This window comes from Garra rufa, chromosome 11, assembly GCF_049309525.1.
Source record: "Garra rufa chromosome 11, GarRuf1.0, whole genome shotgun sequence".
In the NCBI taxonomy this organism is placed as follows: domain Eukaryota; kingdom Metazoa; phylum Chordata; class Actinopteri; order Cypriniformes; family Cyprinidae; genus Garra; species Garra rufa.
Genome location: NC_133371.1, coordinates 32,212,477 through 32,225,290, shown reverse-complemented (window position 1 = coordinate 32,225,290; position 12,814 = coordinate 32,212,477). Strand labels below are relative to the sequence as shown.

Below are 12,814 nucleotides of genomic sequence, written 5' to 3'. Positions count from 1 at the left end.
TTAAGTAAAAGTAACAAGTAAAAGAGTATATAAAAGACTTTGTTTTAAAAGACATTTTAGTATTATAGTAACATTAATCGCTTTCTATTGATATATACTTTGTCAGGACAATATTTGGCCGAGATACAACTATTTGAAAATCTGTAATCTGAGGAAAATAATGAGAAAATCGCCTTTAAAGTAATTTAATTTAATTTAATTTAATTTAATTTAATTTAATTGTTTTAGTATTTTTATTTTTATTTTTAATTTACTTGATTTTTTTGTTACTTTGATTATTTGAATATTAAACTCAAGTAAAACTAATAAGTAAGAGATAAAAGAGTATATTCAGTAGCATACAGTAGTAGTTGCTATTGAAAATGTCGTTAGAAACTGATCTAAAGCATTGTAAAAATTAACTGAAAATGCTGTCAACTTCTGCAATTTGAATACTGTAACAACATTAATTATTATATATAACTTACATGCATGGACTGTATACCCAAAAGGTACAATAGGGAGCAAATCCGTCTTTGTTTGAAAGTGCTGGTGCCGTGGAGTCCATATAAAACCTGGATCGCCTCTCCATTGTGTCTTGACGCGGTCCAACATCATTAATGTTTTCTATCAGAGCGTGTGTCTGTGCCAGTTTTCAGGGACAGGATGAGCGATGGATTTCGACAGGTAGGCTGTGTTCATGTGATGAGATCAGACATCCCTAATCGAGCTCAGAGCAGCACTACAATTCCTTTGGTCTCTCTGACTAATGCAGCCTTGATCTGGTTTACATTTGGCCACGTCTGGTTCTAGTGTGTGTGTGCGTGTGTGTATTTGTGGTGTAGTTGAAAGACAGCCTTGTGCTTTAATGTTTTCATAGGAAAAAAGTCTTGTTGAAGTTGGAGCTGAGATTTTTCCAGTACAGCACAGCGCTCGTTCTTTTGTTGGGGTTTAGTTGTATTCTGATGTGTGTGTCTGTGTGTGTACCTCCTGTTCCTTGTACAACACTCACATCTTCTGATCTCTGTTTCTGCCTCTTGCTTGATTCTCTCCATAGGATGACACGCGAGTATGACCTCACATGTGGATTTACCCTTTTAGCACTTTGAAATAATCAAACATACATTTTATTGCACTTAAACGCACACGCGGTACAGAATAACTAAGAGCAGACACAGTGGCGGAAGGGGAAATGGAGTTTTAAGGGTTCTGGTCATAAAGAGAGTTCCCTAGCTAAGGTCTCAAAACGTTTTAGCCGGGTTGCTGACTTGCCGTCTTGGTGAAGCAAAACCCACAATGCAAAATGGAAAGCTTTTTATTGCATTATTTAAAGATTGCATGAAATCAAACATCTCGAAATCGGACATTTGTAGGTTTCAGTTCCACGTCTTTTAGTATCTATATGCTTGTGCACTCCTAAAAATAGACAAACTTAAAGGAGTAGTTCACTCAGAACAAAAATTTACAGATAATGTACTCACCCCTTTCTTTCTTCAGTCGTAAAGAAATTATGTTTTTTGAGGAAATCATTTCAGGATTTCTCTCCATATAATGAACTTCTATGGTGCCCCCGAGTTTGAACTTCCAAAATGCAGTTTAAATGCAGCTTTAAAGGGCTTTAAATGATCCCAGTCGAGGAAGAAGGGTCTTATCTAGCGAAACGATTGGTTATTTTCTAAAAACATTTACAATTTATATACTTTTTAATTTCTAAACGGAGTACACACAGAGCTAGACAAGACGAGCATTTGAGGTTAAAAAGTATATAAATTGTAATTTAACCGAAAATAACCAATTGTTTTGCTAGATGAGACCCTTCTTTCCTCGGCTGTGATTGTTTAGAGCTCTTTGAAGCTGCATTTTAGAAGTTCAAACTCGGGGGCACCATAGAAGTCCATTATATGGAGAGAAATCCTGAAATGTTTTCCTCAAAAAAAAAAACACAATTTCCTTACAACTGAAGAAAGAAAGACATGAACATCTTGGATGACAAGGGGGTGAGTACATTATCTGTAAAGTTTTGCTCTGAAAGTGAACTACTCCTTTAACTTGTAGTTAATATATGCATGTTTTATTTTGTTTGGAGGATGCAAATGAAAAAGTTCTTGTCCAATCAGATGTTTAACACATCATTCAAATGTCAACCAGATTTATGGCATTTTATATTTAGCGTTTATTGTGCACGGTAGTGATGCTCCGATTGATCGGACACCGATCATGATCGGCCGATATTGGCTTAAAATAGCTTAATCGGCGAACCCCAAAAGCGCCGATCAAAAAAGCCGATCTCTTGACGTAAATTACTCGCGCGACTTTTTCACACGTGCATGCACAGCGCACAGGTAAACAACAGCAGAGCAGAGCTTACCAGTGGCAACATGAGTACTAAATTCCTTATTCGTTTTGTAAGGGCATGTGACTAAGTTGTGCCTGTACAGAGCGCTGACTGTTTTGCCGGAGAATTCAAGTTTACTTTCGGTTTCATTCTCTGCTATCTTCAGTGAGTGGTAAATGTGCGTGCTTGAATGTAAATGAATGTATCTTTCTATACCCGTCATATTGCAATAATGCTACCGCTGTATGTCTGATTGTTGTCATCTGTTCATGTTGTATTTCAGTTCATATAGAATGAGGAGAAACGGTGCCCGTGTAATTCACGTGTGTATGTTTAGCGCCATTTTATTGCATCATAATTCTAATGAACGCATATAGATGTTACTGAGGTGAATGTTTATGTTTCCTAAATACAGGCGGATTCTGATATATCGTATTTTATTCAGCCTAAACCACATTTTACTACCTTTATCCTAATGACTGTGCAATGCTGGATAATATAATCCTTACTTCATCTTAAAAAGCAGCTACAAATAACAAGCAAAGAATATTTACATTATCAAAGAACTTCATCACTAACTAGTGTAGCCTAGTCTAGTGCGAGGTGCACTTTAAAAAACACTCCCGTTGTACGGCAAGTTTCTAAAGCATCCTAGAACCGACTCTCTGCACTGCATCGCTAAAGTTTGGCGCCTTTTTGACGGATAATAATAATAATCGTCTTGCTATCGTCAAAGGCATCAGCAACTGGCGATATCTCTAACTATTGTCGATACACGATACTATCGTCTACAACCCTAACTTGGTGGTTCTTCAAGATCTTGACTGTAGCCTATTTCTACAGTTTTTTTTCAATATAGTTAATTTAGAGTTAGTTTCATTTCTACAAATGGTGCAATCTCTGCAAGATTATAGATCAAAGATTCCCATTCCCCTGCCATTCTGTGATCGGCAGTGATCGGCAATTGGCAGATCATGATCTTGGTGATTGGTAATCGGTGATCGGCCCCAAAAATGCTGATCGGAGCATCTCTAGTGCACGGTGGGCGATTAGAAAGGCAACATAGTTGTGCCGTTAGATCTGTGGACGCTTAGTGGCACTAAAGTATCTTCTTGATCCTTTGTCGCTTTGTCATTTTGTTGTTCCTCCCGTCGGTGTGGAGGATGCCTTGCGGTGTCCATTAAGGGCAGCATCACACCAATGCTAATTATTTCCCGCTCTCATGATGGAAGCTGCACCACACTTAAAAAAAAAAAAAAACACATATCAACCTAACGAGGGGTAATTAGCAGGTCCCTGTAAGGCGGGGCTGTGCTCGGCAACATGACTGCTCTGTGGATTCTGCTAATTCACTTCTCCTCATCTAATTACCCCACACAAACATGGCTGTTTGTCTTTCCTGAGAGAGAAAGTGTGTGGGGGGGTTTGGTGTCTTGGCGATTGTAGCACCCCCCAAACCACCGCAATGATCACACACATACACACATACAACCTGAGGCTCAACCTTATGTAAAACAAACACAGCCCTGTTTAATATAAAGAGTAAGAAAGGGCTATTAGTGGAACTGTGAATATTATACAATATCATAAAGGTAAAGCAATCATTAATATATAATGATAATGATAAACTGCTCAAATCAGAGTTTCAGTCAGGCTGTGTTGTAAGTGCATGTGGTTTAAAAAGTTGGCCAAGCTTTATGAATATTAATATTTTTTTCTTTTGCATTAGAATATGCAATCTACCATTTTTAGAAAGCATGCCGACCCTTGGGACTGTGTTTAATGACTGCAACTCTTGAGCACCATTGAATTACTTGGTAACATATGAATATGAATTTGAATATATCTTCTGTTAAAAGTTGCTGCAGCTATTTTTGAGACAATTTTTTCGAAGCATCTTTTCACATTTGTGAAAATGGATGTCTTTTTTATTTTTATTTAGCCAGCTGCAATTCTTCCCCTTTTTTGCATTTTAAAGTTTTTACTTTAATATATAAGTAAAATACATTTTTAAGGTACACCAGTCAAAAGTTTTTGAACAGTAAGGTTTTAAATGTTTTTTTTTGTCTCTTCTGCTCACCAAACCTGCATTTATTTGATCCAAAGTACAGCATGAATAGTACAATTTTAAAATATTTTTACAGTTTAGAATAACTGTTTTCTATTTGAATATATTTTTAAATGTATTTTATTTCTGTGATTTCAAAGCTGAAATTTTAGCATCATTACTTCAGTCACATGACTCTTCAGAAATCATTCCAATATTCTGATTTGCTGCTCAAAAAACATTTATTATTATTATTTTTTAAAACAGCTGAGAAGTAGTTTTTTTTAGGTTTCTTTGATGAATAGAAAGCTTAGAGGAGCAGCATTTATCTGAAATAGAAATTGTAACATTATCATCACTTTTTATGAATTTAAAGCATCCTTATTAATTACAGTATTAATTTCTATAATTAATTTCATATATATATATTTTTTTTCATTTTGAGAATAAAAAGTGATTTGTGTTTCTGTGTGTGTGTTGATCCAGGGGTCGACCTATTATGGGCCTGGCTGATTATCGGTGGCGATATTAAGCTTTTTTAAGGGTTATCGGTCATTTTCAAAACCGATTTGCTGATTAAAATAACTTAAAAGCATTTTTAAAAGTTTTTGTCAGAGCCCTTGCTATTCTTAAGTTTGACATTAATGTTCATTTTTACACCAGACATATATATCGGTTCAAAATATCGGTTATCGTTCTACTTAATCTGTAATGATCGGTATCACATCACCCCTGAAAAACACATATTGGTCGACCCCTGGTGTTGATTGTATGTGCTTTGTATTTGTTGTGTACATTTATGGTGGGTACAGTATCCACATTTTTCTTCCTGTAAGAGCGGCTATTTGTAAATTGTATGGGTCTGGCTTCTGGTCTCGCGTCCAGATTTTTTTTAGCTGTGCAAAACAGCTTGCCTTCCTGCTTGATATTGCAAATTGATATGTCTTACCATATTATTTTAACGTATTATGTTAATTATGAACACACAGGTTTGTAGTGCAAACAGTTTACCGTTTACTGCACATTGTTATACTTCTCATTATTTCCCTATAGCAGCTAAAGAACCAGAAGTCCCACCCATAGGCTTACTTTCACGTTAAAGAAAAAGATGGATATGTGTGTAAGCTCTTGGTGCTGGGACAGGCTGTCTCTCAGAGATAATGGCCCGCAGAGTGAGGGACAGGGGCTCCAGCTGGCTGTGAGAGAGTGAGGTGGGCTCCGGGCACATCTCCTGCTGGGGACCCCCAAACACTCATTAACACATTGCTCTTGCACATGAAAGAGAACGGCAGCACACAACCTAACCTAAGTTTAAGACACAGATAAAATACTCTTTTGCATACATGAACAAAGGTGGGGTGGAAAAAGTGTTCGCCACATGGGACGGCAGAGTCTCAAGAGTACCCCTGTGTGTGTGTGTGTGTGTGTGTGTGTGTGTGTGTGTGTGTGTGTGTGTTTGATGAAGCCTTTGTCATCAACATACCAAGGTCATTATTCTCCAAACTGCAGTAATCACTTCTACTCTGATAAATGGAGCTTTCAATCAAGTTCGCAACACTGTTGTCCACTCACTAAACACACACACGCAGAAGCGTGGTGTCTCTTTGGCTTGTTTCTCACCTAGCCCTCTCACAGTAGAGGGAGTCTAGGCCCTGTTGTGAGGTACGCCAGTGTGTGCGTCTGTCCTCCACCTCCAGTGTTGCAAAAGGACACTGAAGGGACGAAATTGCCCCCCATACTCATTTGAAACCACGACAGCCCACCTGAAGCACAACATTATAAAAATATTAAATTCCACATTATCTCGCTAACACATTTCTACTACATTAACAACACAGATAGCAGCTCACTTACCACAGGTTTGCTAGCTTGACAGCTATTACAGTAATGAAGCAAAAATAGCTGCACGGTTTCTGTCAGGAGCGGCGCGTGCTGCAGATATAAATGTTAGTAGAGCACAATATATCGGAGAGCATAAAAAGAACCGATTCGTTCTTTAAAATCATTAGTCTCTTTGGATGGTATTCTCAACAGTTCTGATTTCATTGAGCTTGACCGTGCCACACTCAGTCTGTGTTTAAAAACAGCATGCAGATTCAGAATGACTCTGCTAAGCCTGTTTGCCTTGACCTTAAGTCACTTCTACAGGTTTCGCCTATGTGGAAGCATTAAAGGGAAATTGTAACTAAAGTCTGTCATTACTTGCTCTCATGTTGAAAGCTGTATGGCTTGCTTTCTTCTCAGGAACACAAAAACTGTACTTTTTACTCTTTTCAGTGCAGTTGCAATTGGGACCAGAGCTCTCAAGCTTCAAAAAGGACACAAAAACACATAGAAGTACCAAAAGAATGGTCCATAATGACTCATATGCTATATTTCAAGTCTTGTGAAATCATAGTTACATTTTTTTTGTGAAAACTGGTTAAATGTAAGCAACGAGTCATTCATGTCATTTTTTTCAGTGAATTATTCTCAAAACTAGTCTGAATGATTCATGCAGATAAGATTTCATTCAGATGAGATATCTGAAAGCTGAATAAATAAGCTTTTTGATGTATGGTTTGTTAGGATAGGACAATATTTGGCGGAGATACAACTATTTGAATATCTGGAATCTGAGGGTGCAAAAAAAGGGGTCCAGGATCACATATAACAATTTAAATTTTTGTCTGTTTGGTGCAAAAAGATATTGTATGGCTTCGGTAGACTTGGTCAAGATGTGTAGATCACCTTTAGGGTACTTTTATGGTTCTTTTTGAAGAATTTTTTATTTTAAATGAACGCAGAGCGCATAGATTACACAGTCTTCAAATTTTCTCACAGAAGAAATAGTCATATGGCAAAAATGGTGCGGCTGAGTAAATAACTGTTATTTTTTGGCTGCACTATCCCTTTAAACATTTCAACCGTCAAATGCGCAAAATAAAAAGCGAGGCGCATCAGGCGAACCCCGTTCTCGAAACGTTCACGGACCTCACCTCGACCCGTGCCCCACCCCAGGTCCATCAGCCTCTCTTCCCACCACGCGTCGTGTTTCCGCCCGCGTTTGCGCTCGTGTGTGTTTGTCAAGGCCGCGGTCGGAGGTGGAACAACCGCAGCTGAGGTGCGTGATGCGTGTGTATCAATCTTCCACTGCAGAGAGAGAAATGGAGCCCTGTAATGACGGTGGCCCTGCACTCTAATGGAGTGTGTTCTGGAGGGCCCCCTCTAGAGACTCCCCTCCCCTCTTCCCTCCTGAGAGGGCATACGCTTACGGGAAAGGAGGGGGGGGGGCGCAGTAATGAAAGGAAGATGCAAAAAGAGAACGAAAAAGAACGATGGAAGAGTTTAAAAGGCAGGTTAGCGGCGCCGAGCGCTCCGCCGGCCACTTTTATCCTCATTTCCGTCGCCAGCCCCGCTTACGAGCGGAGAGATGGAGGGATGGCGAGAGGAGAAGGGTAGGGAAAGGTCCCCTCCTGCTCCTCCCTCGTTGCCATGGTAGCAGGTTGTGCTGGCATGTGCCTTCGTTGGCAGTGCCTGTACCTCTGGCATGAGGGTACCTGGGGGAATCAGGGTGTGTGTGCGCGAGTGTGTGTGATTGAGTGAGGAGAGGTAGGGAGTGTTCGAGGGTTACTGCCACCATCCATTTTCCCCGAGATTAGAAGCTCTCATGGATGAAATAGTGTAGTTAATGCACCTTTTGTGTGTTTGCGGGTGTGTGTATGTGTGTAACCGCTGCTCAGGGCTCTATCAGTGTAGTGTCAGTTAGGGGCCGTTCGCCTCCCTGTCCAGACGGTGTTCTCACCACTGGACAGATGGCCATACCCCTCCTACCCCCTAGCCCAGCCCGCACCACCCTCCAAACCACCACGACGCCCCCACCTTCACCCCCACCTCTCTACCCTCTGCTCTGGTGGGGGCGAAATAAACTAGAGCACCTCGACGCTTCCTTATCCAAATGCCCCTCCAGATACCGAAACCCACCAACCCCCCCCCTCACCCATCTCCACCTGCAGTCCGGACTGGGCCGAGGCCCAAAGCGAGGCCCAAGCTCTCCTCTGGCCGGGCTCCGATCCGCAGGCCCCATTAGCGTGGGCTGCTGCGGCGCGGCGTAATGCAGCGCCAGGCCTGGCCAAATTAGAGCTGATCAGAATGTGTGGAGCACAGGAATGGCCACCTCCTGCTTCTCTCTGATTGCACAAGTCCAGGATGATTAGACAGGATGTTAAGCCCGGGGGAGCCGGTGAGCAGCCCTCCCTCTCTCCGGCCCCCACTTCCTCCCTCCTTTTTCCCCGCTCCCTCTGCCCTCACGTTTCCTCCTTTCCCCTGCTCTTTTTCTCGGCTCCTCGTGTTGTAGACATTGTTTTTTTTTTCGGCCTGTTTGATTTCTTTTATTCATTAACACGTTTCATGTTCTTTTCCATTTCAGTGTATTAGAGCCTAATGGAAAACTGGTTGCGTATTGCATCAGAAGTTGCGTTACCTAAACATGTTCTATCATTCAACGAATTTGAAAAACATTGATGGCTAGTTCAGTCATTTATGTTGTGCGCTACTGCAGAAAGAAAAGTGAGGTTTTAGGGATTGAAACGAGAGATTCGAGTAGTCCAGTGGAATAATTGATGGGATATTGATTATAAAGTCAGGTGATTTTTTGACCTTCTAGTGTTCACATTTAAAAGGATTGTTCAACCAAAAATGAAAATTCTGTCTTTAATTATTCACCCTCATGCTGTTCCAAACCTTCTTTCAGGCCTTCTTTCATCTTCGGAACACAAAATATGAAATTTTTAATAGTCCATATGACATCAGTGGTTCAACCGTAATTTTCAACATGTGCTCTTTTGAATGTGTGTTGAAGACTGACACGGAAGATAAGAAATTGTTGAATGTTTTTGTTTTCTTGGGCATAAAAAGTATTTCCATAGCTTCATAAAATTATGGTTGAACCACTGAAGTTCAGTTCCAGGACAAAAATGTACAGATAATGTAATCAACCCGTTGTCAGCCAAGATGTTCATGTCTGTCTTTCTTCAGTCGTAAAGAAATTATGTTTATGGAGGAAAACATTTCAGAAATGTTCTTCATATAGTGGACTTCTATGATGCCCAGAGTTTGAACTTCCAAAATTGCAGTTTAAATGCAGCTTTAAAGGGCTCTAATCAATCCCAGCTGAGGAAGAAGGGTCTTATCTAGCAAAACGATTGGTTATTTTCTAAAAATTGTACAATTTATATACTTTATAACCTCAAATGCTTGTCTTGTCTGGCTCTGCGATGTGCATGTGTACAGTTCAATACAGTTAGGGTATGTCGAAAAACTCCAATCATTTTATTCCCCAACTTTAAAATCGTCCGACATTGCTGTTTTACCTTTTTTCGTAAAGGGCATTTGACCTTCTTTGCACATTCACTTTGTAAACACTAGGTCGGTACTTCTGCAGCAATGTAGGACGATTTTGAAGTTGGATAAGAAAATGACATCTGAGTTTTTCGAACTAACCCTAACTGTATTGAACCGGAGTATACAGAGTACAAATGCACATCGCAGAGCTAGACAAGATGAGCATTTGAGGTTAAAAAGTATATAAATGTTCTCTCTTTTTTTTTTTTTTAGAAAATAACCAATCGTTTCACTAGATAAGATGCTGCTTCCTCGGCTGGAATCGTTTAGAGCCTTTTGAAGCTGCATTTAAACTGCATTTGAAGTCCACTATGTAATAATAATTCCTGAAACATAATTTCTTTATGACTGAAGAAAGAAAGTCATGAAAATCTTGGATGACTAGGGGGTGAATAAATTATCTGTAAATTTTTGTTCTAGATCTTCTAGAACTTCTCCTTTAACAGTGACCTTTCTGGGCCTTGAACTGGCCCTTTAAGTGATGATAAAACTAAAGTAGCGACTGATCTTTTCTTCCGTGATCTCTATATATCTATATCTGTAGGGCGGGTGTTTGTTTTTAACCATCGGTAGTTGTTTGGACCGATTGGAAGGAGATTTCAATGCGAGCTTGCCGTCAGTCAAGGATAGGGTGAATTTGACTTATTTCATTATATATCACTTATGTCGAATGCGGATAACAAAACACATTAGCATTGACACTTTTGCCGAGCGCGGTCAGAACGATATCTGACCACCTCCATATGTGGTCTAGGTAATCACAACGCAATCACACAGCTTTTAAAGTGGTCGAGTGCTATCCGATTGTGATCCGACCACCAAAAGCGCATGTTAATGGCAGGTGTGACGGGGGCCTTTGTGTCTTAATTTGGATCAATCTTATCAGGTTCTCTTTGCTCTCATTCTGTCTCGCAGTCTCTTACCACCCCACATTTTGTCTCTCTTCCTCTGTCTCGCTCTCTTTCCCTCTCGCTCAATCTTGCTCTCTCCTCCCTCTTCCTCCAGTCTCGTGTGTAGTCCTTTCAGCGTAGAGCCTTTAATGTGATAATAAGGTGTGAAAATGGAGCCACAATGGCGGAAGGAGGATTGCAGTGGCAGATTTCTCCACTGGTCCTTACTGTGTGCCACGAGCGACTGGGTGGCTCGCGCTCAAGCGGCTCTCGAAGCCTCGGGCCCCTCTCTTACACTTCAGTCTAGCGGCTCACGAGAGCTTTGATGTAGTTTTGACTGAGACTAGACACACTTAGGATTGGGATTTATGCTGAGAGGCTGAGAAAACTCATCTCTTTTAGCTCATTTTTAACAGCTATGTGGTACATCTTCCAACAATTAGTCATCTATCTACGTGTGAGTATGTGAATCATGTATATGATTTGTTTTTCAAAAAAGTAACTTGACTTTAGTTCATAAGTTCTACCTTGGCTAAGCTACAGTCTTGAAATAGCTTCCCCAACAACGGATACAACCTGCTTGTGTTTATTTAATTTTTTTATTGATCTAAGTTTTGACAAGTACAGTAAGTTTCGCTGTGCCGTGACATTTGCAAAAGCTCCGCATCAGCACATATATGAAGTACAACACATAACAGTCCAGAAATAATTATTAAAGTTTGATTCACCTGTCAATAGCAATCCCTTAACCTCACATCTTGCCCCTTTCTCTCTGCTGTGCGTGCGTGTGTGTGTATATACATAGATGCAGCAGTATCAGAGCGAGACTCTGATAGAAAGGAGAGCCGGACGGCGGGTGAGGACGGAGAACAGAGTGTGACCAGTCATGACGAGAGGGTGGGAGAGGAGGATTTAGATGACGACTCCATCTTCACCTGTGACAACTGCCAACAGGACTTTGAGTGCCTGGCAGACCTGACCGAGCACCGTACCAACCACTGCCCAGCAGGTTTGTGTGTGTGTGTTTCTCCACTGTCTTTAAAGGAGAAGTTTTTGTAGATTTCTGTTTGCGTTACATTTATAGGGAAGACTACCTGTTTATATGTGCAATGGCAGACGATGGAATGTTTGTTAAACCTACTTAAAAACAGTCATGATTTCGTTTGGCACAGAAATCCTACATGGCTTTAATTTCTTATTTCTGAGAAAATCATATTGGTAGGAAGCAGAAGTTAGTATAGTTTTCGCAGTGGTGGGGTTACTCCGAGGCCGTTGGCTGTTCTGGAGTCAGTATGCTCCCTCAGGAGAGTGGTGTTTTAAAGCTAACACGCAGTACACGCACACAATAGCCGTTATTACAATCGCGGTAATTAATGAAACGCTGAAAGCGGCCCTGCAGGGGCATCTGCTTCCTAGCAGATTAATCAAGGGCCTCTCCTTAACGAGCATAAAAACTGAGGAGAAGAGGGGGAGAGGTAGATATACAGAGAGAGAGAGAGCATGTCACTCCAGCAGTCGTGTGCAGTATATTTATTGAATAATTTTCCAGCTGTATAAAATTCTCAAAGTCACCAAATACGACGCCTTGGATTGTTAATATCCACGGCCCTCGTCGTGCCAGAGCACACATGTTTCTGAGGGGACACAATACAGCGTGACACTCAAGTCTCTTCCCCATCGCCTTCCTTTATTTTGGATACTCACCAAGTAATGAAATCATGGCACTGGATTTTCGACACAATCTCAGTTTCAGAGTCATCAGAGAAATGAATGTTGCATTGTGGAGGGGAAAAATAAAGAGTGAAATGAAATGACAAAATGCAGTTGTTCCCAGGGGTGTGCGATCTGGAGATTGCAAAATAATCTGGCGCTGCGTCTGGGGGATTAGAACAATCATAAAACCTTCTTCCTCTTTTTATAATCTTGATTGTTTTTATTATTTATATATTATCATTTCATTATGAGTGTAATTTTAGTGGTATTTATATACTATAATTTTTATTAACGTCTTGGATAAGCTTTTATTTTACATTTTCAGTTTTAATTTGAATTTTAAGTAATTATATGTGCTTTTTTAATACAAAATATTACTGTTTTTTTTTTTTAGTTTAGTTTTTATTTATTAATATTTATATTTTATTTTATTTCAGCTTTATTTTAATTAATAAAAATTGTTAAAAG

General features: G+C 40.2%; 1 protein-coding gene across 3 annotated transcripts in view; it reads left to right on the top strand.

Annotated features, from left to right (window-relative positions):
* The window catches only part of znf423 (zinc finger protein 423), a 198,589-nt gene that overhangs the window by 49,837 nt on the left and 135,938 nt on the right, over positions 1–12,814 (top strand). For all 3 annotated transcript variants that reach the window (XM_073850931.1, XM_073850930.1, XM_073850929.1), the window contains one exon: positions 11,439–11,642. In XM_073850931.1, the coding sequence (XP_073707032.1) occupies positions 11,439–11,642 (204 nt within the window). The remainder of the gene's footprint in view (positions 1–11,438; positions 11,643–12,814) is intronic.